At 36.5% G+C, this 27,840-nt stretch overlaps 4 protein-coding genes across 4 annotated transcripts; 2 read left to right on the forward strand and 2 right to left on the reverse strand.

Annotated features, from left to right (window-relative positions):
* Nucleotides 1-2,569: 2,569 nt before the first annotated feature.
* On the reverse strand, nt 2,570-3,704 carry LOC137708679 (uncharacterized). Its single transcript, XM_068447803.1, has one exon. The coding sequence runs from the start codon at nt 3,613-3,615 to the stop codon at nt 3,010-3,012; it is 606 nt and encodes a 201-aa protein (XP_068303904.1). The 5' UTR covers nt 3,616-3,704; the 3' UTR covers nt 2,570-3,009.
* A 4,790-nt stretch (nt 3,705-8,494) lies between these two features.
* LOC137708003 (pentatricopeptide repeat-containing protein At1g09410, mitochondrial-like) lies at nt 8,495-11,438 on the forward strand. Its single transcript, XM_068446963.1, has one exon. It carries the CDS (start codon nt 8,557-8,559, stop codon nt 11,275-11,277), a length of 2,721 nt encoding a protein of 906 aa, XP_068303064.1. The 5' UTR covers nt 8,495-8,556; the 3' UTR covers nt 11,278-11,438.
* Nucleotides 11,439-11,556: 118 nt separating this feature from the next.
* LOC137708004 (amino acid transporter AVT6E) lies at nt 11,557-13,733 on the reverse strand. The gene has a single exon (XM_068446964.1). It carries the CDS (start codon nt 13,494-13,496, stop codon nt 12,012-12,014), a length of 1,485 nt encoding a protein of 494 aa, XP_068303065.1. The 5' UTR covers nt 13,497-13,733; the 3' UTR covers nt 11,557-12,011.
* A 902-nt stretch (nt 13,734-14,635) lies between these two features.
* Nucleotides 14,636-15,208, forward strand: LOC137708938 (uncharacterized). Its single transcript, XM_068448097.1, has 2 exons — nt 14,636-14,791; nt 14,879-15,208. Exons 1-2 carry the CDS (start codon nt 14,636-14,638, stop codon nt 15,206-15,208), a joined length of 486 nt encoding a protein of 161 aa, XP_068304198.1.
* Nucleotides 15,209-27,840: the final 12,632 nt, after the last annotated feature.

A 27,840-nucleotide genomic window follows, 5' to 3' on the forward strand; every position in this document is an offset into this window, starting at 1 on the left:
ACCATTGTTGCCACCACCACAATCATAATCGTAACCGCCACCATTGCGGCCACAACCACCAACCGCCACTACCACCAGTATCACCACCATAATTGCCACCACCACCACTAGCACCATCATAACCGCAACTACCACCATTGCCACCACAACTACCGCCGCCGCCACCAACCATGCCACGAGTGTTACCTCTACACCTCAACCACCACATCCCACTATTAGCACACCACCATACCTCCACTATAATCACAACCAACACCATTGCCACCACAACCACAATTGCCACCATTGGCGCTACCACGGCCCCTAGTACCATTGTTACATGTGCACCCCAACCACCATATCCCACTATTAACACCACCACCATACCTCCACCATTGTTGCTACCATCACCACCATTGTAACCACCACCTCCACCTCCACCACCATTACCACCATCGTCCTCATCACTGATGTCGTCTCCCCACTCCTACTGCTATGTCCATTTTGTCATTGTATACAATTATATTACTTTTACTATAAAATTTACCAAACGTTTTTACACTGCTTTTTTTATTCACAACACTTTTAAAATACAGTTAATCAAACGCTCATTTGTTTTATTTTGCAGCTGATTATTCTTAAAACACAACATAAGCAGTTTTTTTTTTAAATAAAAAAAAAACACAACAATCTCAAATTGGCCCTAAGTGTATTTTTATTTCTAAATGTAGAAAGTTTGAAATGCACAATGAATATTTTAGAGTGTCAATAACGTCACCTTTAAAATATTATCAGTATATTGTCGTTCTTGTATTCGAATACCAATATTATTAAAGCGTACTTAAGCTGAGTATTTTGAGCATGTACATATTAGTTTTTGGAAGCAAAGCTATTTTAGTTGGTTACTTTGTAAGAGAGCTAGAAATTTGACCAATTTTCTTAGACCTACTCCAACCCTTGAAGTAAAACTCAAATTTTAGATTCTAAACTTACCCCAACTTGCTCCAACCCTTGGGGCAAATATGAGTTAAAACTCAAAACTCATTTCTGGGACAAATTTAGCCCAGGAATCCCCCCAGGTTAGTGGGGCTAGTCCACTATATATGTATATTTTTTTTTAGTTTTATATTTGTAAATTCATTGAATCCAATTGTTAAGAAGATCTAATTTGATGAAATCCAACGGTAAAAAAAAATATTTAACAGTCCAAATTTAAATTCAACAACTAAAGTAATTAAAAAAAATTCTTTTATGTGCTTCATATTCTTTCATAGTGTTTCACAAGTTTCATGGTGTCGGTTAGTGATTTTTCAATATTTGTCAGAATCTAAATATTTTTAGGTAAAAATGTTCATAAAATTAAATTAGGATACTCTACATAATTTTTTTTCTTTTAAAAAAGTTACTGTAAGAAAAAAAATTAGCCTAAATTCATTCTATAATGATCTGGGACTAAAATTTTAACCCATAATAGTTGGAGCAAAAAAGTTGTTTTTGGGTTAAAACCTAAGGACTTTTTTGGTATCCTATTTGAAAATTTTTATAATTTCTCAAAACATTTCTTAAGAATTTTATTTAAGACTCAAAATTTTGTTTGGTATGCGATTTAAAATTTTTAAATCTTTCAACTTAAATTGAACAAAAATATCCAAAAAGAGGGGGTCGAGAAAGAAAGAGGAGAAAGGAGGAAAGAAAGTAAAAGATGATTGGAGGAAAGAGAAAGAAGTGAGAGGATCGGAGGAGATAGATAAGAAGAGGAGAGATAAAGAACCGAAAGAATGAAGAGAGCAGATTGGAGGAGAGACTAAAAAGGCAAAAAAAAAAAAAATAAGTGAGAAGGAGGAGAGAGAAGAAAAGAGAGAGAGATTTGGAGTGAGAGGGAGGAGGAGGAAGAGAAAAGAAATGAGTGAGTTTAAGTTTTAAAACTCTAAAAACTCACTTTTTGTGTTTTTAGATAATAGACTATATTTTTTAGTTAGTCTTGAGTTTAGTTTTTTAAAATAATCCTACCAAACAAGTTTTTAAGGTCTAAAACTTGAAAATTATTTTTGAGTTTAAAAAGTTGGATTCAAGTAGAGTACCAAACATGCTCTAAATTTTCTGAGCTAAAAATTTTAAGTTTTAGCCCAAAGGTTAAAACCTAAATTTTCTGGACAAAAAAGCTGTTTTTTAAATGATTCTAAAATGAATAGTTGGTGGCAAAAATCCAAGCTGAGGACATTCAAAGATCTGCATATGGTATTGATCTAGGGAGCCGTTGTTATTTTGTGGTGTGAAATTAGCGTTGTGTGTTATTCGTGGCCTTTGGTATCTGAATTTTTGCTACTGGCAGTCCCTCACATAGGCTTCTAGAGTTTTCTCTACTAACCACTTTTGAATCTATCGTTTTTGTACTCGCTGCAGAAAGAAACTATTACTCATGCTTTGGTTGCATCAGTGATGTTCTTTTTGTATGCTAGTTTTTTTTGTTGTAAGTTGTTTTATGTCTGTTTGGACTTTGTTTAATAAATTACTCCACCTTTGACCCCCAAAAAAAATGATAAGAAACATAATTTCAGTCATTGTATCTCAAAAGTTAAAACAAATATAATCAGAGAACTTGTAGCTCAAGTGGTTAAACGCGTTTATTTTGCACATATGTTCGAATTCCCCGTTCCAATACCGTAAACAAAAATAATATAAAACTAAAAACTATACGTGATGCGAAATGATGCTATTGTTACTATCGCTTTGCACGCCTGACAAAATCATAGCTTTCACAAAGACACTGGATGCTTTGAATGATATTCAAAGATAGAGACAAGTGACATACAAAAAAACACAGGGGAGGCAATTTCGTTACCTAACTAGACCCACCCACACTGGGAAAAAGCTAACCAAAAAAAAATAAAAAAATATCTTGGTGGAAAGAACCCTTAAACCCCATCTCTCACCATTAAATTAATATCATAAACAAAAGGAAATAAAAAACTAGAACCAAATTAGGAGAAATATTAAAATTCAAAATTTAAAAATAAAAAAGATCAAATTTCAAGTAGGTTTCAAGTCCTGGAACATAGTATCCCACCTGATCTCTTCAACTCCAGTACACCAATAACCATCATCATTTGCTTCATCACCATCCATCGTCTTTTCCTCCTTCCGTAAATCATACACCACCGGACTCGAAAAGCTGTCGACATGATGGGGTCCGGCGGAAACCACCAGAGGACTCCCATTTGTGAGCAGTAACTGGCTGCCTTGCTTGGCCGTGATCAACTTCTTGTTCCTCTTCAGCATGGCTCCTCTAAACCTTGTCCTGTAATTGCTTGGCCTTGTCACGAGCGCCAGCGCCGTTGAGTCCTGATCCCGGTGAATCCACGTGCGTATGTACTCGGATAAACACCTCTTAGTCCTCTTGATTGCCACCAAAAGCTTTCGCATCGGACGCGGAGTGTTCATGCCCTTTGCTTTTCTTGCAAGCTTGAGGATCTCTAGCCTGTGTTTGGCTATGGAAATTCCCATGCTTTGAAGAAACTCATGGTTGAAGTACATTATGTCCTCTTCTTCTAGCTCATTGTGAGCAAAAGCGAGGCCGTACTCGTACACAAGCGACGGCTCTAGGCCGGTTTTTGACAGCCATGAGAACCAATCCATGGATTCAAATGATGTAGGATGATCTAAAAAAAAACTTGTGTAGTTTGTGTGTTAGGATTTGAGAATTGAGATGTAGCTACAGAGAGAGAGAGAGAGAGAGAGAGAGAGGGAGAGAGAGAGATGATATATATAAAGTAGGAGATGGAGTTTGTTGTGGTCACTTAGACTTACTTTTGGGGGTTTGATTTTTGCAATAGAGGATTGGTGGTTAGTTCAAATCTTGAGGGTGACTAAAGAAAGAAGTGTGGGGTTTACATGTCCATTATATCCTCCTCTAAAAGAATTGAAATCCTATTCGATTTCTGTGTTTAGAATTAGCAGATCTAGAGATCTGGATCACTCATTTTAACCTTACAATCTCTATTAGTCAATCTTACTGACTCACTCACACAAACTAAGGGTCTGAATCTCTCTCATTCTCTTAAATGGTCCAAATTTCTCAATCTGTCGGCTTCGGACTACTAAATCCAAACAGGATGTGAATTACCTCCAAAATAGGTTAAAGGGAGTGAGAACAAAGGGGTTCCATGTGGAATTGTATTGCCATCAATCACGGCATGGGAACAAAATAGGGTGTGGAGTGGGACAATCCCATTACTTGTGTTTGTGCGTTTTTAGTTGGAAGAAAGTGGAATAAATATACTCTCCAATCCCAGAAATTGACAAGTGCTACCGTAGTTGTTGCAAGAGATAATGAAACTTTAGGGGAGAAATAAATGAGACTTTGGTTAAACCAAAAGTGAAGGCAACTCAATTAGCAATTGATATGATGTCTAATTATATACACATGAATTGTATAATGATGAGTTTGAAGAAAGTAGGTTTCATCATAAAATTAATTGACAAGTGTGGTGTTGGAAGCATGCAAAAGATGCAACAACACAAAGTTCCTAATTTCTAGGGACTTCCAAAAAAATACGTAACATGCACATATATTTTCTAATAAAAATTTAATAAATTATCTTTGCATGACGATTGAAATTTCTATAACCTGTTGGTCTGAATCACCAACCATGCTTGTTTTTGAGTTGCATTACATTTACACGCATAGACCATTATTTTGGATTCTTTACCGTCAAATAGTGCGGTAGGGTAGGGAGTTTCTAATGCTCGTACATAAATAAAATTCATCAACTAACTAAATGAGATACCGTCACATCAGTTGCGATTTAGAAAGTTAGGATACATAAGTTTTTTTTTTTTTTTTTTTTTTGAACAAACTATAATATTTTTATTAAGGGGTGGGGAAGTGGGCTAGGGCTTACAATGAGTTTGTAATAATAATATAGTTTAATTTCATTTTTTTGACAAAAATTAAACTTAAGATTTCTCACTTACAAACAAAGATGAATACTATTAGACTGTAGTACTAAGAGGTAGAGCAACTAGGATAATTGTTTTTTTTTTTTTTTCTTCTCTTTTCATGGGCCAAACACGTTGCATGAGTGCAATATAATTTGGCCACCTAAAATGATTCAAAACATCTTTTGAAACCACCAATTTTATTTAATCATGCAAATTTCTAAATAATAAATTGAAGAATCCCCTAATCAAAGAAGTCAATTCCGAGGCTGGTTGTTGTGCCGTTTGATTACTGAAATCTTATATAAGCAATCTTTGACATGGGAATCTGGTGCAGATTGACTGTAATTAAGTATAAAGCTTTCTTCTTCTTTACTAAACTGGAAGAAGTAACAATGATTAACATGTTACTTAATCTTGCAGTATTTAATTATGCAGAAACTAATTATTCATAATTTTAGATTAATATAGCATCTGAAAACGTTACAGAAGTGAGAAGGCAAATGCTTGAAAAAATAATTAATTAATTAATTGTGCAAGTTTATGGTAGTAGGTTTTTTCTACCATCGTCAACTAATTGATTTCTAGTATTTTGTCATCTGGGACACTATTTGGAAGGACACAATTTTTTCATAGCTATGCCCTAACAACTTACGGAAATTTTCTTTAATAAAAAATGATTTTTTGTATAATAGTGTATAGGTTTAATATTAAATTTCAATGTTTTATTTTGTTTTTTATACTACGATATATTTATAACAAGGAATGAAAATTTTGGCTAGGAGCATACAGTGAGAGTCATAATAAATTGGTATCAACTCATCCACGATAGTTAAAATACCTCTCACTTAAAAGTAGAAAGATATACGCGTAACTTAAGTCATTCTGGCTTGAAGTTGTGTAAATGAAATACTTCAGTATTGGTATTGAAAGTAGTCAATCTATCCCTGAACTTTTGACAATAAAAATAATATTAGAAAGATATATATCTACATTGTAGCTTGACTACTTCTACTTTAGCCTTCTAACTCTAAATATACATTGAACCAAGGCCTCATAAAGCCAATCTTAGTGTATGAGGCACCCAAAAAATCCCCAGTGCATCTTTAGGTCGGTCGGGTTGCTGCCCTTGAGAGATTTTGCTTTGACCGTCCGCCAATCTGCTAAATGGCACCGCCCAATAAAAAGAAAGCCACTAATTATCCATTAATATAAAGTGTCTTCTTTCTTTTCGTTCCATCAACTTTAAACTTAGACACATATAGGTGATATTTTATAGTTTATTTATTAAAAGATTCAAAACTTATTTGTCGCTATTTAAAAGAAAGGAGGTGGTTTTCGTATACTGCTTTTAGTTTTTTACACATTTTTTTTTATTATTAAAGTAACGAATATAAGAATACAAGAGTTTGTAACAGACTTATTTTACTTTTCACACATTTTTTTAATTTTTGGCTGTTGGATTGAATGAATTGAAGAATATCAACGGACAAAAATTATCAAGAAGTGTGTGAAAAGTAAAATGAGATGTATAGATAGCACACCCCTAAGTTTAATATAAAGAGCCATGTCTAGTTTAGATGAAAAATTTATATATAGAGTTCTATAAATAAAAAGACTACTCAAAGATAATACCACATAGAGATAATACTACACTTTAAATTAAATTCTCGTCTCTTCACTTATATGTGAAAGATCTTAGTTTCCAATTTTTAAATTTGCAATTTAGTAGATAATTTATATTTTCATTCCCTTAATGTAAATATATTGTTGTATAAAAAAAATAAATATTTCTCTATATATAGTATATTTCACTAATTCATTTACTCCCCCTATTATATCATCTCCTATTCATGCTTCGTCAATGGCCAATCGATAGACAATTGGTACTCCTGTTTGCCGTAATTGTGTTTAGTGGATTAAACATATCTTGTGAGATTTCGGGAGTTATAACTTGAAAATGTAGACAATTCTTACAACATGTACGTAAGGAGGCGTCTACAATTTTAGGACAACAGCTATATTTCTCCTTGCTATAACGTTATAGATATACTCAACTCTTTCGTATTAATTGTATTGTTTTATATATGTACGTGTCATTTGGTTATCATTTAATTGATTGAATTTAAATGAGTATGATAATAATATTTAATTAAAATTACTAACACATATTGAATTTTAGCTCCAACAAATTGGCGACTGCAAAATTACCCGTAGACATTTGTTCTTTGCGCCACAATTCACATGCCCCTATCAATTACAATTTAGACTAGAAGAGGTTCACGGGCCCTATTAAGTGGAGCACTATTTCCATGTGAAGAACAAATCTGCTTTTTGTTGATCTGCTTATTCTTCGTTATCTTTTATTCTTTTTGTTGATTATTAAAATTGGAGGTTTTGAAACAAACAAGTGACACGAAAGAAAGCAAAGGTATCTCTGATTCTGATTTTTATATACAATTGTGAGAGTTGAAGATCCAACAAACAAGCCAAGATGCAATCCAAATGACCACCCCAACTAACAATAATTAACAACATAATAAACTGCCGGCCTTTCGGTTATCACTTTGTCAACATAATCACACTAATAATACTTGTGTTCCCAATGGGGAATTTACACATTTCACATTTCACACCTAACGTATGATCATCTTATGAACTCCATAATTAGAATCGTTCAATTTCTTAATCTTTATATGAATTTTGTTCCTACCCAAAACAAAAAAACAAAAAACAAAAAACAAAAAAACAAAAAAACAAAAAAAAAATGAATCAGAGATCGTTTTAGCCACTTAATGCATCAAACAAATAAACGGATCATCTTGAATATGTTACTCGGTACTCACCCTATCAGTTTGTTCCGTATACATACATGACTAAACGATCTCCGATTCGAATAATTTTTTTGCATGGACGATCTTCAAATGAAGATTAAGAAGTTGAACAGTTCTGATTATAAATTTATATAGTAAATATACATTATTTGAAAGAAGCAGAATGTGTGCATCCACATAAAGGAACTAGTACTATCCATGCTCAGTATGCATCCATCTAACCTAATATACTATACGAGTGTGCATGCATGCATCTAACTAGGCAAGCAATTATCATTTAATTCTTTTACTACAAGCGACATTATTATTTAAACTAAACTAAAAGCAGAGAAGGGGAAGGTTTGAACCTAAAATGCAAGGAGTTATAATGATGACTGTTGTCGTCCATGTCATTTGTGGCAGCGGTGATGGTGGAGTTGTAGATGTCCTTGAGGATGTCGTCCATGGTGATGGACGGGTGCTTGTGATGGTTGTCGTCGTCGTCGGCTATGAAAGTGGAGAGGGAACATAGAGACGACCCTCTCTGAGACATTTCCGAATTCGTGGTTCCACATGTACACTTCGTTATTGAAAGCGTTGGGTCCACATGTACACTACACGTGCACACTATCAGAAATAACACATTGATTTACCGCATTAATATTTAAGGACGACATCGATCGATTTTGTAATTTAACGGGAATTTCACAAAATATTTGTGGTAAAAACCTTTCAGAAAGAACCCATTTTTTCTTTGCTTTCTTTGCAACCAAACTCGCTTCTGTTACTGTCGGGTTTAGGCTACAACGGCTCCGACTATGCTCAAATGATACATCGTCATTTATCTCACTTGCGTTCGCTCTCCACTCTCTCTTCACCGACTTCACTAACCCATCATCTCTTGCAATGCAACAAAGAAATCCACAGGCTCTCCCAACTCGGCCGAGCAACAGATGCACGCCAAGTGTTTGAACGAATGCCTCACCGAGACTCCGGCTCTTGGAACACTATGATTTCTGGGTACATCCAAAATGGGCATTTGAACAAAGCCCAAGAGCTCTTTGATTCATTCCGAGATAAAAATGTGAGAACTTGGACCATTTTGTTATCCGGGTATGCGAAACATGGGCATGCGGATGAAGCTAGAGCGGTGTTTGAGTCAATGCCTGAGCGTAATGTAGTTTCTTGGAATGCTATGATTACTGCTTATGCGCAAAATGGTTTGTTAAATAGTGCTAGGGAGGTTTTTGATCAAATGCCTGAGAGAAATATAGTGTCATGGAATTCAATGATTACCGGGTACTGTCGTTGCGGTAGGATGAATGTAGCTCGTGAGCTTTTTGATCAAATGGAGGACAGGAACATTGCCTCTTGGATGGTTATGGTTTCTGGTTATGTTGAGATAGGTGCGTTTCGTGAGGCTTGGATGGTCTTTTTGATGATGTTGAGGAGCAGTGTGAGGCCAGACCAGGCCATACTAGTTGCTGCCTTATCAGCTGTGATGAGGTTAGACAAATTGGAGTTGATTGAGAGTTTAAGGGTACTGGCTTTGAAGACAGGGTGTGAGATCAATGTGATAGTGGGCACGGCAATATTGAATGCTTATACAGCAAATGGAAGTTTGGAAGATGCGGTGAAGTTTTTCGTGAGAATGCCACAAAGGAATGATTACTCATGTTCAACAATGATTGCTGCATTTTCACAGTGTGGTAGGTTGGATGATGCCATTGCATTGTATGAGATAGACACTGAAAAAGGTGTCGGTACACAGACGGCGATGGTAACTGCCTATGCTCAGAATGGGAGGATTCACGAAGCAAGGCATATATTTGATAAAATTGGAAATCCTACTGTGGTTGCATGGAATGCCATGGTTGCAGGGTATGCCCAGAACAGAATGCTTGAAGAAGCAAAAGATATATTTTCCAAAATTCCAGTACCAAATGCTGCTTCATGGGCAGCCATGATTTCTGGGTTTGTCCAGAACGGACAAAGCAAAGAAGCTCTGGAGCTCTTTGCTGAGCTACATAGATCAGGCACTGTACTACCAAGTCATTCAAATTTCACAAGTGCTCTCTTCGCATGTGCAAATATTGACGATGTTGAGATGGGGAAACAAATACACTCGCTTGCCATTAAAACAAGGTACCAATTCAATTCATTCGTAGGAAATGGGTTGATATCCATGTATGCAAAGTGCAAAACCATAGATATATCACAAGCTTCTAGGATAAAGAGAGTGAGAGACACAGTATCTTGGGTTTCAGAAAGTTGTATGTTGGATGATGCTCGAAAAGCTTTTGATCAAATGCCAAAACAGGATGTCGTGTCATGGTCTGCTATTATATCAGCTTATGAGCAAGCTGGACAAGGAGATATTGCGTTCAAATTGTTCCTTGAAATGTTATCCAGGGGACTGAAACCAAACCAATCAACAATAACCAGCCTCCTCAGTGCTTGTGGATACCTTGGTGCAACCAAGCTTGGGGAACAGATTCATGCCTTGATACACAAACTTGGACTGGATTCATGTTTGTTTGTGTGCAATGCTTTGATAACAATGTACTTCAAGTGTGGAAGCCCCGATGGCCTTTGTATCTTTCAAGAGATGCCTGATCGAGATATTGTCACTTGGAATGCTGTTTTGACCGGGTTTGCTCAAAACGGATTAGGCAAAGAAGCTGTCGAAGTTTTCAAACAAATGGAAACTACTGGGATTTCTCCGAATGAAATTACTTTTGTAGCACTTTTATGCTCTTGTAGCCATGCTGGGTTAGTAGACGAAGGATGGGCTTATTTCAATTCCATGAGCCAACATTATGGGATTACGCCCTTGGTTTATCACTATACCTGTATGGTTGATCTCCTGGGTAGGGCAGGATTGCTTTCTGAATCTGAAGATCTCATTCAGAGCATGCCGGTAGAACCAGATTTTGTGATTTGGGAAGCACTTCTTGGTGCCTGTAGGATCCATCGAAACACTGAACTTGGCCAGAGAACGGCTGAAAGGCTTTTCCAAATGGGAACACGGAGATCTGGAACCTATGTTTTATTATCAAATATGTATGCATCTAAAGGCATGTGGGAGAAAGTGCGGGAAGTAAGGGAAATGATGAAAGATAGGGGAGTGACCAAAGAACCCGGATTCAGTTGGATTCAGATGAAGAATAAGGTTCACTATTTTCTAATGGGGGATAAGGCACATGACAACATCAAACAGATAAACCTGACAGTAAATGAGTTGTACAAACGCTTCCGCGCAACAGGTTATGTGCCGGATACTAATTTTGTTCTTCATGATGTGGCAGAGGAGCAAAAAGAGGATGACCTTGTATACCACAGTGAGAAACTTGCTGTTGCATATGGAATCCTGCAGACACCAAATGGTAGTCCAATTCAGATTCTGAAGAACCTCCGAATATGCGGTGACTGCCATTCGTTTATGAAATTCGTCTCCAGTGTCGCCAAGCGCAAAATCATTCTCCGAGATGGAAATAGGTTCCACCATTTTGAAGATGGTTTGTGCTCTTGTGGTGATTATTGGTGACCTTGGTGGATGAGCATTCAGCAGAAACCATGATTTATTCATATTTTTCTTTCTTCATACAGAATGTTAATTAGATTAGGGATGTAACAATGATGGATTTCTTTCTTGTATATTAATACCTCGAGCTTTAATACTATCTGACGGGTTTGTTTACTGTCATTTTTCCGCCTATTGCATCTTTAAGGCAATCATTTTCACATATTCAACTCAGAGACATCATTTGAAAAGAAAATAGGCCAAAGAAAAAATTCATGACACAATGTCCGAAAGCCGAACGTATAAACGATGTTAAAAAATTTCCTTAAAAAAGCAGGTTGTTTACACAGTATCATCCAAAAACAGAAAAAATATTGCTCATACTGTTACAATAGTGTTTAATGTTGTGGGGAGGGGAAGGAATGGAACAAAAAGGGTAACAATTGTGTGAATACTTTTGAATTAATCTTAACATAACCTACATGTGGTAGCAAACATTCCACGAATTCTGAATCAACCTCCCAGAATCCCTCAGAACTTGGGAACTATACAAGACATTATAAACCGGAACAAGAGCGCATCCCCTTCAACCTTGCCGAACGCATATTCCCACCCCCTAAGTTCCTGGCCAAGGATCCACTCGCACCGGTTTCATTTGACTGTTTGGATCAGACAGGCAGCATACCAGCAGGTATACAGGTAGTCTTCCCGGCGAAAATCCGTGCAAAGCAACAACACTCAAACCTTTATAACAAGGATCATTCAGATTTGCTTCTGAGACTATAAATATTGCCAATAATTCCAACAATGCTGACTGCTACTGCCATTACTAACATGAACCATGACAAGGTCTTCTCTACAACGCTCAAGCCTTCCCCTTTCCGACCTAACTTTAAAGCAATGAGGGAAGGGAATATAAACCCCAATGACACGGCAGTTGTTGCCCCTGTAAACTTAAATGCTGTCCAAATGTTGGGAATCACAGTAGATCCTAAATAAATAAGTCCCAGCAGAACCAGTGTCAATACGAAACATCTCTTCCTACTCTCCACAAGCGGAGGTGATCCCTCAAACACCAAGGCATCCACTGTTTGCCTCAAGGAAAAATGGACAACAGGGAAAACAAGAAGCAAATGGAAAATGTACCCAACCCTGACAATATAATTCAGTGCTGAGCTGAAACGGATTCCAAGGTCTTTATCGAAGTTGGTCAGAATATCAGACTCTGTATCTTTCCCAAAGAGTAGATATCCTGCAATGGCTGTCAAAGAATAGATCACAATGCAAAGAACAGTTGTGATCCTTCCAACCCGATTCATCTTTTGAGGAGACCGGCCTTCAAGCTCATTGTATATAGGTTGAACATTAAAGTGACAAACATAAGCATTGGTCATGATAGGAATCACCACAAGCAAATCCAAGATTGCCTTGGTCGAACCAAAATCCGGTGACATCCTTGGAGAATCAATTTTCCCTTCAACAAGCTTAATAAACGCAATAGCACAAGCAACTACAACAAACACAACTGCAAGAGCTACCGAAGCAGCTGAAGTCAAGCTCAAGGAGTCAATCTTCTCCAAGGCGCAAAGTGGTGCCAGACAAACCACCACCACAGCAAAAATCAGAAGCATTCGATGATCCCAAACCCCATGTCCTAACCATTGATCGAAAACCCCAATATGATGGAGTGAACCAGACATGACATCACCCATAATTATCAAATACACCACCAACACCCCTGCATTATTGATAATTATGCAGATCTCCGACACAATCCTCCAGGGCCTACCCAACGCACATTGAACCACCTCCCCATAAGACGATGCCTTACACAAAACCGAAAACCTCACCAACAATTCAACACTAATTTCTGACAAAATACCCATCAAAATTATCAAAACAAACCCCCAAACCAAGCCAAGAACCTTCATGGTAGCAGGCAAAGCCATAATCCCAGCCCCAATAATCGACGTCGTAAGATTAAACACCGCCCCGGAAATTCCAGAACCATTCTTAGACCCCTCAACAATTAAAGGGTAACTACCAATATCGAAATCAAGATTATCACTGAAATCATCACTGCCATCATTCCCATTCAAATTATTGGAATCTAGAAAGCTTTCCTCATCAAAATCCGACAATTTGGAATGGGATTTTGAAAGATTTTCTGGGTTTTCAGAATCATACTGCGATTGCAATTCTACGTACGACTTCTTAGGGATAGCTGAATAGTTGCTATCCATAGTAAACGAACAAAGCAAGATAAAGATATCGAATCAATTCAGATCTGAGAAAAGAAGAAGATGCATGAAAAACTTACACAGAGAAATGGGGTTTCCGCATTCGGATTGGAAATGGAGAAAAGATTTGAGCCTTGTGATGTTTTCTCGGCGGTGATCTTTGGATCTCAAAAGGTCAACATCTTCTCTCTCCTTTGCGACCAATGGAAGATGGGTTTTGGGAGTAAATAAGGTTTTCCAATTGGCTGATTTTTCAAACGTGTACCTTTCCGCGCCGTGGATTTTGGATTTATATTTACTCTTCCTCTCACCCAACTCCCCATTCATTTTTAATAAAATTTTTAATTATAAATTTGCCCATTTGTAAAAGACAGATAAAAATTGTTATTTGTTGTAAACTTTTCTAATTTATATATGATTGTGTAAATATTAGATTATATTTGATTCTAGTTATCATTTCCTATTATATTTGATTCTAGTTATGCATCGCGTCATATACGATCCAGCATTGTCTGGGCCACCCTTTTGGGCCTAACCGTTTCCTCTGGCTCGTGTGAAACAAATAAATAAATTTGGCCCTTGGGCTCACCTGCAACAGCTCATACCATTGGCCGGTCTCTACCCGTGGGCCTGCAGCTTGCACCCAAGACACCCCAGCCCAATTTTTGGGCCTAGGTCACACGGACCGTTTTTGCTCAGCCCACCCGTGGGCTTTGGTCCAATTTTTGGCCCCAACCTTCGATAATTTAATATTTTTAAATAATTTGGGTTTTATATTTTTCACCACACTTTAAATTTGGCCTGAAGTCCAAATAATTAATTCAATTATAATTATAGACCTAAAGTTCTATTTGCATATTTTTGTTGCATATTTCTGTGTATATATTTATGTTTGCATACAGGAACATATGAACCTGAAGTTCATAATTATTTTGAAACCTGAAGTTTCTTATAAACATGCCTTGTTTGAAAACCTGAAGTTTTCTTTAAAATCATCACCCATGAAAACCCAAAGCTTTTTCATGCAAAATTAAACCAATACATGTCTATTAGAACCTGTATGTTCTACTTCTATGTGAATTGATTGATTTTTTTCTCCATTACACTAACCACATCTTGTCCACTTATTTTGTGATAGGAACATGTCAAATTTGAACAAACTCGACTTCACCACTTTAGAGGTCTCTGGAAGAAACTACCTCAGGTGGGTCCAAGAGGTGAAGCTCCAACTCACTGCAAAGAACTTGTGTCCCGCCATTGAAGAAGAAATGGACAATCCTGTTAGAGAAGCTGAAAAAGTCACTGCTATGATCTTCATCTAAAGACATATCCATGATGCTCTGCAAACTGAATATCTTGCTAATAAGGTTCCACGTGCAATATAGGTCGCTTTGGTTGATTGTTTTGATCACCAAAAGGACATGCTCTTGCTTGAAGCAAGACATGACTGGCAGCATATACACTTCCAAGACTTTAAGTCTGTGAATGCATATAATTTTGAAGTTTGTCGAATCCGATCACTTCTCAAGTTTTGTAACGAAACTTTGACTGAAGAGGATCTCCGGAAGAAGACCTATTCGACCTTCTCTGCTTCTAATATTGTCCTGCAACGACAATATAGAGCTCAGAAGTTCACTAAGTTCTCGAATTTGATCTCTATTTTACTTCTTGCTGAAAAGCAGAACCAGCTGTTGATGAAGAATTATCAAGCTTGACCTACTGGAGCGACCATTGTGCCTGAAGCACATTATAGCACAAACCAACCCCCAAAATGCCAAAAGAGACGTGGTAGGGGCGGCTAGAAACCACCTCGCGAAGGTCAACAGAGTCAAGGGCCATCCAAGGGAGGAAACAAAGCCCATAAGCGCTCAAACCTCACTCACAAGGCCCCAAACTTCAAGAATAAAGGCTAAGCACCTGAAACCATGGATGCGAACATGTGTTATCGCTGTGGTTCAAATGACCATTGGTCATGTGTTTGTCGAGCTCCCTAAAAGGTTGTAGCTGAATATCATTCTCGTCGTAAGAAGTTTGAATCAAACTTCATGCAAGTAGACGAACTGGAGACTACAAAGATGGAGGTTTCTGACTTTCAATAGGATACCACCCCTATGGAAGATTAGAATTTTAGATATAAACTATTTTTTTAGTTAAAATTGCACAATGGGGCCTAATTCCACCTAGTGGTCAAACCCCCCCTTTGTTTTTTTTTTGTTGATTTTTAAACAATTTTCCTTTATGTTTGGATTATTTGTTGGTGATTTGTTTTTGGATATTAAGTTTTAATTAATTACCATCCTTGAATAAATGAAATTATTTCAAATTGCTATTTGTTTTTAGAACTTTTATGCATATGACCAATTCAAATTAATTTTTCATTCTAGGTATGACTAGTGGGGAAGTTAGTTGTCTAGCAGATAATGCATCCATGCACAGTGTATTGCATGAACACATCTATTTCACTAACTTCATACCTAAGATCCATCTCTGACAACCTTCTCAAGCTCATCCAACCTGATAGAAGGATACGGTAAGGCACGTATAATGTTGTCCAATGGTACAATCTTGACCATTGTTGAGGCACTCTATTTTCCACGTTCCAGAAGAACATTGTTAAATTTCAAGGATATTAGAGATAACAATTACCACGCTGAAACCCACGTAGAAAACGAAGTTGAATTTCTGTGCATAACTTCCTACAAATATGGCCAGAAACATATTCTAAAGAAGATGGAGCGTATCCCGAGTGATCTGTATACTACAACCATACGCCCCATAGAATGCCACTATGTGGCCGGCCCTATTACTGGGACCACGCACTAAATTAAACTTTGGCATGATCGTTTGGGACATCCTGGACAAATAGCAATGCCCCGAATCCTAAAATCATCACACGAGCATCCACTAACTAGAAGTTTAGGTTCGATCTAAGGAACCGCATGGCAAACATGTTTTATGGGAAAGCTTATTACTAAGCATTCTTATGACAAGATTCATTTGAATCATCCTATTTTTCTACAACGGATTCAGGGGGACATTTATGGACCGATTTACCCTTCTTACGGACCATTTAGATACTTTATGGTTTTGGTTGACACTTCCACACATTGGTCACACGTGTACTCGTTGTCCATAGGGAACACTGCATTCTCCACACCATTCGATTGGAGAATGGTGGAGAATTCACATCTAAAACTTTTGATGACTATTGCATGTCGGTTGGGGTTGAAGTTGAACATCTCGATTGGATAATGGTGGAGAATTCACATCTAAAACTTTTGATGACTATTGCATGTGGGTTGGGGTTGAAGTTGAACATCTTGTACCCCATGTTCACACCCAGAATAGCCTGGCAGAGGCTTTCATTAAGCGCTTACAAATGATTGCTCGATCGTCGATCATATGTACTAAGCTCCTGATCGCTGCTTGGGGCCATGCAATATTGCATGCAACAAAGTTGGTCCACCTAAGGCCTATTGCGACACAACCATTTAATGCCCTTTAGTTGGTTACCAGATACAAACCCGACATATCGCATCTGCTCGTTTTTTAGTTATGTGGTCTATATGCCGATCTCGCTACCCTTACGTACAAAAATAGGGCCTCAGCGAAGGATATGAATCGATGTCGAATGTCATTCTCCTTCGATTATTCATTACTTAGAACCTTGGACAGGCAATCTGTTTACCGCTCGTTTTGCGGATTGTTACTTCTATGAGACAGTCTTCCAGTCGTTAGAGGGAGATAAGAACATCAACGTTCCTGAAGAATGACGTGAATTATCGTGGACGACTCCCACTTTGTCTCATTTAGATCTCTGCATCGCTCAATCTGAAACTGAAGTGTAGCGTGTGGATGCAAATTTCTTCCTCCTTGATCTTGGACAAAATTGCACCTACAAAAAAAATAACACCTTAGGTCAAGGCCAAGAGCCTCATGCACCCACGATGAATGAGGGGACTTTGGCCGAAGAAACTCCGATGCCAAAGTTAGAATTTAGAGAGAAAAGCATTTGAGAGTTTTGGAGAATTTTAGCCAGAGTGAATACCTAGCTTTTTAGAGAAAAATAGGGTTCAATATATAGAGCATGGCCGGTCCCTTTTAGAGAAAATGTGGCCGGCCCTTTGGGTATTTTTGGTGTGTAATGGGTGATAATTTGTGTAATGGGTGATTAATTGGTATAATGGGTGATTAATTGGTGATTAATGGATTAATTAGGAAATAAATCCATTAATTAACCAATTAACCTAATTTTTATGGAATGTTTTGAAGGTTATAGACTGATTGCTTTGTAAAGAATATGGAATGAGGAATGATGAAATAATTTTGAATTTGTTACATTCTTTGGGAAATTTTGACTTGGTTGAGGGATGATTGCCCGCTGCTCATGCGTAGGAATCCCAGTATGCCTCAAGGGTATTTTTGTCCTCCTTTATCCAAAAATCCATGTGTCGCCTTATGATTATTTTTGGCTCCACACAGCGCATATTAGATCTCCACAGCATAGCTCAGAGTATGCCAGATGTTTTCACCGATCTAGCTTGCGTGATAAGATCATATATTCCGCTGTGAATACGACTGCAAAGATGGATATACCAAATGTATGACGAACTTGCCTCCTGGAGGCCCACGACGCCAATCTTGGTGATCCACGTACATTAGCGGCTAGCTAATCATTTACCCCTACACAAAAGCATGGCAGACCCCTTGGTTCAAATGATTCACACCTTGGGAATAAGAAAACCATGATATAAGGTCCTAAAGAACCTACCGTGAATCCGGCTGTCGCTTACTCATTCTATCCAACTCATGAGGAAATTCTAGATTATGGAAGCGTCCTTGAAGAGATGAATCTTCCTCCTAAAAATCGTGAGATTTTGGTCTATGATGCTAGTTTAGATGATGTGTGGCGTAGAAATAAGATGACTGTCGACAATGCATTAGCATATGCAGTAGCTACTGAGATCATGTTGAGCGATGACATTGAACCGCATTCCGTTGATGAATGTCGACGTAGAACTGATTGGTCAAACTGGAAACAAGCAATCCAAGTTGAACTTGATTCGCTTGTGAAATGTAAGGTGTTTGGACCTGTAACTCTTACTCCTCTACATGTGAAGTCCGTTGGCCAAAAGTGGGTTTTCGTTCGGAAACGTAGTGAGAAGAACGAAATTTTGCGTTACAAAGCTTGTCTTATTGCACAAGGCTTCTCATAACACCCCGGGATTAACTATGACAAAACTTACTCACTTGTTATGGATGTGATTACTTTTCGCTACCTTATCAGTTTGGTAGTTTCCGAAAAACTGAGTATGCAGCTGATGGACGTAGTAACCGCGTATCTCTATTGGTATCTTGATATGGAAAATTATATGAAAATTCTTGAATGACTTACATTAACTAGCTTAAATATTTTCAAACCCTGGAACACACTTTCAATTCGGTGAAATGTTCACTCTACGGTTTGAAGCAATCCGGAAGAATGTGGTATAACCATCTAAGTGAATATATGACTAGTCAGGGATATGTGAATAACGAACTATGCCCTTGTGTGTTCATTAAGAAGTAACATTCCTGATTTGCGATTGTTGCAGTATATGTCGATGACATGAATCTCATTGGAACTCCTGAAGAGCTCGCGAGAACTGCCGCGCACCTGAAGTCGGAATTTGAGATGAAAGATCTAAGTAAGACTCAATATTGTCTTGGCCTTGAGATAGAGCATTGTTCGGATGAAATCCTAGTACATCAATCAAATTACACCCAAAAGGTGTTGAGCCGCTTTGATGAGGATAAAGTGAAGCCTTTGAGTACTCTTATGATCGTTCGATCGCTAGATGCAAAACGAGATCCCTTCTGTCCGAATAAGGATGATGAAGAGATTTTGGAGCCTGAAGTTCCTTATCTAAGTGCGATAAGCGCTTTATTGTACTTAGCTTAATGCACCAGACTCGACATTTCCTTTGTTGTTAATCTTTTGACAAGATACAATAATGCACCAACACATAGACATTGGACTGGCGTGATAGACATCTTCCATTACCTTAAGGGTACTATGGATCTGCGCTTGTTCTATCTCTACGGATCCTCGAGTGATGTCGCACCCTTGCTTTTGGAGTCAATTCTTGCCTTGTTGGTTATGTCGACGCATGTTACTTGTCTAATCTGCACAAAGCACATTCTCAAATGGGTTATGTCTTTACCGTTGGAGGCACCACAATCTCTTAGAGGTCAACTAAACAGACCTTAGTTGCCACTTCGTCTAACCATGCTGAAATTCTCGCCTTACATGAAGCAACTCGAGAATGCTTTTGGTTGAGAGCAGTAGTGGACCATATTCGAAGCTTCTCTTTATCCCGCCGTTGATGTCCTGACGACGATCTTTGAAGACAACGCAGCATGCATCGAACAGCTCAAGAAGGGTTACATCAAATGCGACAACACCACGCACATTGCGTCGAAGTTCTTCTTTTCACATCAACAACAAGAGCATCAGAAGATTGAAGTTACGCAAATCCGTTCATAAGACAATCTAGCCGACCTCTTCACCAAATCACTGTCGAAAACGACGTTTCAAAAGCTTGTTCATGAAATTGGTATGCGTAAACTTTCTGAGTTGTAACATTGCTATTTCTCTTTGGAATTGTGTCAAACTCAAGGGGAGTATCCTAAAGATACTTATTTGATCTTAATGTACTCGTTTTCCCTACGATTAGGATCATTTTTCCCACTAGGTTTTTGCTACCTAACTAGGTTTTAACGAGGCACCCACCATGGGGTAGTCATATCCCTGATGATGTCTCGTAAACGTTTCTTTTGACTTTGCATTTCTCAAACATTTTTCCTTAGACTATGGATTTTGTCCCTACTTGGGTTTTTGCCATAGCCTTAGGGTTTTTTTTTTTAGTGAGACTCACTTACTTATGAAAGTTCCTACCTTATTGAGAATAAGAGTTGTTCCTTAGAATCAGTGTCGACGAGTCGACTTCCTCAACTTCTGCATGATGTTAAATCTACCTTGAGTATTTACACACTTAAGGGGTGAGTGTTGTAAACTTTCCTAGTTCATATGTGATTGTGTAAATCCTAGATTAGATTTGATTCTAGTTATCATTTCCTATTACAACTTGTATTCCTTGGGGATGAAGGAATTTCTTCTCTCATTTTACTACTATAAAAAAAGGCACTATGTAGGAGGGATAACAGACACATTCTCGTACCATTCTACAAACACATCTCTCTCAATCTCTCTACCTTGCCGTCGGCCCCCTTTAACCTTGTCAGATAAAATAGGCTACAACATTATTAACATTTTAAAGATTTTATTAGTTTTACAAGTGTGTTTTTCTTTTTTAACTATAGAGTGTTTGGAGTACACAATGAGAATTTGAGAGTGTCGATAATAATTTCCTAAAAAATATATAACGATGCGCACTTCTAACTCTCGCTCTCTGTCCAAAAACGATTTATCTACCCTTAGACCGTAACTCATCTTTCTATCTCCTTTTATTCAGAGAAAACAACAAGAAAATGGACTTAGAAGATGATGTTTTCATTAAAGAAGTAGATGACGACATTTCTATCGAAGTGGTAGAAGTTGATGTTTCTATTGAAGAGATAGAAGATAACGTTTCCATTAAAAATGTAATAAAAACATGTTCAAATCATATATATTTTTTAATTTTTTCACGTCTGTTCATATGATTGTTCATTGAAGATGATATTTCCACTTATGCTTGATGTTAAAATTACGTTTGTTGATGATTATACTTTTAACCTTATATAATTATGCTTTTGTGCTAAATGTTGGAAGTGTTTACAGTGAAAAGTTTTCTTTTGAAACATAACAGATAAGCAATTCCATTTCTTTTTTTTCCCTTTTTTCTAAAAGACAAGTTAATGGTTTTTGAAGTTGATACATGAAGGGGTATTTTAGATGGAATATGTAGAGTTTGTGTTTTGTCATCGAGAAACCAACAGAGCATCGCATACTGTTGCAGTTTTCATGCAATATGTAGGAGAAACGTTTATTTGGGAATTTATTAGTCCTGATTTTCATTTTAAGATTCTTGGTGAGCATGTGAACTTCTTAATTAGACTTGATTGAATTAAATCTACCATTTGACACAAAAAAAGAGTATTTTTGAAATAATGATGGGTGAGAAAGAGTGTGTTATCTTTTAACTTTCCATGAGGTGTGGAAAAATAAGGTGGGTAAAAAAAAAAAAGACAATGTAGTGGACATAGCAGCACTTTTTTTGTGGGAATTTAAAATATTTCTTTAATTATACGAAACCTTTAACATTTTTTTATAGGTAAACTACTAACAAGATAGATTTCTTACAAGATGCGTGGTGGATGTATGTAGCAGAAAAGTGGGGAGAGGAGCGAAGAGATAGTTTAGATTAACAAATGGATGGGTTAGGAAAGGTTAAATTGTAGGGTGTAACCAGAATATATCTGTATTAATATTGTTTTATACAACCAATTATTATATTAGAATCTCTCGTAGGGTAAGGAGAGAGCCATAAAGATTTTATTCTAAAGGAGACACCACTAGAGGATGCTATTTCTATTAGGTTCGATCTCGTCAAAGGTGAATTTGAATCATATTATTGCTAGCCATTGTGAGACTAAGCTTATTTCTCTCTCCTTTAGTGTAAATAATATCGTTTGTTCAAAAAAAAAAACACAATTTCGCATTGAATAAAAATATTTATAAAATAAATAAATAAGGTTAGGCAATGGGGTTAGTGGGGGACATATGCCCAATTATGGGCCCAAGGCAGCCCATTGAATTCTCTTTATGTAGCCCAGCAAATAGAAGCACTTATCTTGTTTAGCATGGGCGCACAAATAACCCTCCTTTAACAACTAATTGAGACAGGAAATTTGAATTTGTTCAATTGTGAAGAGAAATATTATTAACCTATCAACTATTTGGATCAATTTCTGGTCCCCCCGTCCCTCGAAAGGTGGACTGAGCCACCAGTTGGTGGACTGAGCCACCAGCTGGTCTCCTTTTCAAAGAGGAAAAACAAAAACAAAGTCTATCTGTATTGTGCACAAATTAATTTTGTTAATACATTTTCGCTAGCCAGATGCTTGTTGCTTACGTGGCACGCGTATGCCCCTGTCCATGCTGAGGTGGATGTGAAATTTGCACCACGTAAGCAAACAAACAAAAGAAAAACAATTAGCCAGTTGACCTTCTGAGTGGATGAGAAAAACTTGTGTAATGGTGCTTTGATCACAAAGGTATGAGCCCCTTATGGTTCGGTCTCATACAACCCTACACAGTCTCGCTCCGTATGAGAGCTATTCTAGTCTATCAGTCTTGCTAAATTTCTTCTCAAGCCATAACCATTTGAGCATTCCCTATAGACACCCATCACATGTCCAATATAGTCTAGCGTTATTGCCAAATGAGCGTATAGTAACTACGATAAAAGTAGAGCACATTAAGGTGAACACAAATAAGAGTTTTGGTTATAGGGAATGCATGTTCCGAGATGGAAGGGTACCAATATAAAGGCGGTTTACTACTAATAGCATTGAGTTCTTATGAGATAAAAAAACACACAAATTTTAGACCAAAACTGATTGTTGGGCACAATTTAATTGTGGCCTCAAGGTAGTTAGTTGTACAAAAAATAAAAATTACGCCTCCACATCATTTTTCTTCACATACAAACATTATTTATTTTTTGCCGTCAAATTAGATAAATTCAAACGAAAACAATGAAGGTGACTAATAAGGATTCTGCAAAGATAAAAAATTTGTGTGGCTCTCGATTAAGAAACCGGTAGATTTGACTTATCATCAAAACAAGCATTCATAGGTTACCTTGTTCCTAAGGTATAACATGTGGGCCCACTTCTATTAGCCTGCCTAGAAGTCCATCCTCCCTCAACAAAACCTTCAACGATTCCAATCCTGCACAGGATATTAAGAAGGTTAACCTAAACTGCACAATAAACTAATAATAATTTATTAAACTTGTTATGAATGAGACAAGTTACTGGACTTTTTGTTATACGTAATTATAACTTATATTTGTTCAACAATTGTAATCTATGAAACGTAACTTTAAAAGTTGTTGATCAAAAGTCACTTGAGTCATATAAATAGACATGATAATCATATTAATTTTTTGATTTAAAATTCGATAAAATATGAGTTCACCATTATAAACTAATTTCGTATTTGGTTGTACTCACCTCTACTTATACAAATGTAAAAATTACACACCATAATAAATTCGATACTTAATTGTGATAGGCTCTTCTTATCTTATCGATTACGAAAAACAAAAGGCTACCAGTTCCACTGGAACGCATTACATGGCACCAAAATTCGTAGTCTTGGTCGTATTTGTCGTGTGCAAGGGGTGTCCTTGATAAGGAATATTCCGTGGAGTTGCATCTGGAAACATGGTTTAGTCCATTAGTTACAAATTTTCTTAAAGCTAATCCGCATTGTGGTTGACTCGTTTCCTTTCCTTAGATATTTCCAACTATGACTTCGTCCGTTTCTCTGCGACTTTTAATTAGAATTTGGCTGAATTTGTAGAAGATAAATGCTAAGACGATTCTTTTAAAAATGAAATTCTTAATAATTTTTTTGTCGAATCACGAGCTAGGAATACAATGATAAAGGATGGATTACAAGGTTTCATTAAAACAAAAAATTGGATGTCTCGGGTTCGAAACCTAATGTTGGTGAGGAAGCCAAACTTGTAGCCAGGGAGAGGCTGAAATGTCTTTTGAGTCTTTCCCAGCTCCCGGAATGAGTGGATAACTATGGCTTGCCACCAGTTGTCCATTTTTTTTTTTTTTTTAAAAAAAATAAACTTTTTGTAGATTCTTTGTCATCTCACAATTTAACATTAATTTATGTGCCAACATTAAAAACTAAGTTTTTTAGCCAAAATGGTTTCTAATATTTGAAATTGATAGATGTTGTCATTGAATTTGCCTACCATCTATCATTTTGATCATACCATAAAAAATCTCTATTAAATAAGGATAAAATGATAAAAACATCCTCAGTTTTTGTCAAATCATTTTGGCCCATTGTTTATTAAAGGCATATACGTCGATTTGCCTCCTGAACTTGTATGGAGCTGCCAATTTTCCTTCTGAACTTTAATTGTAGCCGATTACCCTCCTGAACTTTTATAAATAGCCAACTTCCTTCCTGGTGTTAGATTTTAAAGTTTTTAATCCAATTTTTCATCCATCTTGATCACGAAAACAACACATTACACCTGTATGAGGGCAAAAATGATGGGAAATTGGATGGATGAAAAATTAAATGAAAGTTTTTAAAATCTAATGCCAAATTAAATGAAAGTTTTTAAAATCTAATGCCAGAGGAAATTGGCTATTTATAAATGTTCATGAGGATAATCAGCTAAAATTGTAGTTCAAGGGGGAATTGGCTAATTATAAAAGTTCAGGGGGTAATCGGCTAAAATTAAAGTTGAAGATGGAAATTGGTAACTCCATACAAGTTCAGGGAGCAAATCAACAAATACTGAGGGTATTTTTGTTATTTTGGTAGTTGTTTAACAAAATTTTTTACAGAAAAACAAAATGATTGATGGTAGACAAACTTAGGAACACACTTCTATCGGTTTTAAATCTCAGAAATCAAAATGAGAAGTTATGCTAATTTAAATGACAATTTTTATCAAAAAAAAAACCTATAATATATTGTGCCAAAAAACACAAAATTGCGGAGAATTCATAAAAAAAATCCTGCCTTTGAGAGGTCTCCTAGCATTTCACACCCCAAGATTTTGAGAGGCATGGGCCAAAGTCCTAATCAAGAGGCGAACACCGTATTTTGTCCCTTCCTGTATGCATTTCTGGTCCAAATAATTCAGCCTCTCTCATTCTCTCTCTCTCTCTCTCTCTCTCTCTCTCTCTCTCATTGTTGACGATGACCTCTTCTTTTTCCCTATCTTTCGCATTATTATTCTCAAAGTTGGGTGAAACCGTGAAAGGATAAATATTCCTATACTTTATTGCAATATATCATGATATTATCGTTTTTCCTAATAAGATAACATATCATGGTATATAATTGTTAAAGAAAATGTAATACCATGATATTTCCATGCATGAGAAGTTATTTTTGTTCACCGTCTCATGGTTGATGGTGACCTTTTCTTTTTCTTCTTTTTGAATTATTGGTTTCTGAGTAGGATGAAAGGAACTCATTTAGTATTACGATTTAATATTTTTTTTTTCATGTGTAAATAAAATGTCTGAAATTCGATTCTTGCTAAAAATAAATTTGAACTACATTAAGATTTGTATATTGTAAGGCTTAGCTTACCCCTTTCACCCATTTAGTGTCGATAATATATTTGATTAAAAAAAATATTAGGATTGAAAGGATAATCCAATACTCTTTGATTGGTATATAAATGATATTTTATGCATCAGAAATTGTGTCTCACAAGAAAGTGTTGTCCATTCTAATTAAAGCATCTCCAATAGAAATATGTGATTTTGAGATATAAAATGGAAATTGTAATGGACCCACATACGTACAGTAAATAGAATATAACGAAGTCATTTACGTAGAGAAATTTTTATGTATATTCGAAATACAATGAGATGTATAACGTGTTACAATATAAAAATTGTTATATCTCACTTTTAAAGTATATTTTTATATGTCGGTATTTATATTGTGATACATAATAAGGAAGATAGATTGTTTGCCCTCCTATTTTCATATTTTTTTCATGCCCTTCTGTGATGTGTGATCACGGTTAAGTCACATCAACATTTTATAGAAATAATAAAATAAAAAGTAATAGAAATATAAAATATTAATGTGACTTAATCGTGATCACACAAATAGAAAAATATGGAGAGAATATGGAAATGGGAGGCAGACAATCCGTCTCCCATAATAAGTGCCCCCAAAAACCTCTTCTTAACAGTGCTATATGAAAGGGTGACAAGAATAAGTACCAACTTGGCTGATGCCATCATTAACATGTGGTTGAACAAATGGCAGACCCACAACCACATACCTCGACCAAAAGAAGTGAAAAGGACATGAAAGAAAAACGAACAGGGCAAACACCTCGTCTTTCTGCTGTATGTCATTAAATATAGATAATGGCAATCGCCGACCATTCAGATAGAAAAACTATTATTATTATTATTATTATTATTTAAAAGAAATAATTAGTAACAAATTACGGTTATCTATCATTTCTCGTTTTGAAGAGGTTACGAGGAATTTCACCCTTCATGTGGCCACGGTCAAGCAGACTCACTAGCTCGGAGCATCAAATCCAAGACCTTCCACAATTTCTTTGTTTTATTGGAGAGTTACAGTCCACATCCTTATTACTAGGTCATTTGTTGTGGTTGTGAGAAAAATAATGTTGAAAAGACTTTTTTTTTTCTTTCCATTTTTTCCATTTTTTTTGTGAAATAAGTCGATTGACCAAACTTTTTAATATTAGTAGCGATTCGTCTATTACTGTTTTTTTTTTTTTTTTTTTTTGTGAGAAAAGATAGTATGTACACTAAAGATGTGGAGGAGTAGGTTAAGCCTCTTAATTGGCTAACAATAATGTTGTTCAAAATCACCTTTGGAAAGAATTGAACCTAAAATCTTACACTTACAAGTGAAGAGAAATACTACTAAACTGTAGTATGAAGTGGTATCATGCATTGTTTTCACTTATAATAGTTTAAACTTTTTTTTTCAACGATATTGTACATCGAAGTGGAGGAGGATTGGGTTAGGCTGCATAAGTGACCAATCACTAACTAAGTATCAAATTCAACACAAATATAATACATCATTATTACTTATGTGAGTCGAATTTGAAATTTTTTTACTTATCAATTAAAGAAAAAATATCGTTAGACGACCGTATTCCTAGTTGTTTCTAATAATTAAACTTTAAAACATTGAAAAATAAGGTTGACCTCATGGCATAGACACTTGTCTGCCATGATGCCCTCCACCATCCCCTTCTAGCAAAAGATCTAGAGAGGATTTTCCTTTTGGTCAACGCTCAAGAGAGACAGAGAGAGGAAGGGTTTGGCAGAAGAGGAAAACCTTATGATATGTATCTCACGCATGTTTATGAGAGGTGGCATGAGGAAAACCCAGTAACAAAAATCGACTTTAAAAAACAAATCTTCATTTTCTATAACATAAGATATTGGAGGAGGATACGAACTCAGAATTTCAGGTGCAAGTGAAAATTAACACTTTTAACGAACTGAATTACATGTCAATTGTCACTGACTAAACCCAAACACTCAAATAAAAGAATACTTTCACTACTGAGGAAATAGTGTA

The sequence above is a fragment of the Pyrus communis genome, chromosome 11, assembly GCF_963583255.1.
Source record: "Pyrus communis chromosome 11, drPyrComm1.1, whole genome shotgun sequence".
NCBI classification, from domain to species: Eukaryota; Viridiplantae; Streptophyta; class Magnoliopsida; order Rosales; family Rosaceae; genus Pyrus; species Pyrus communis.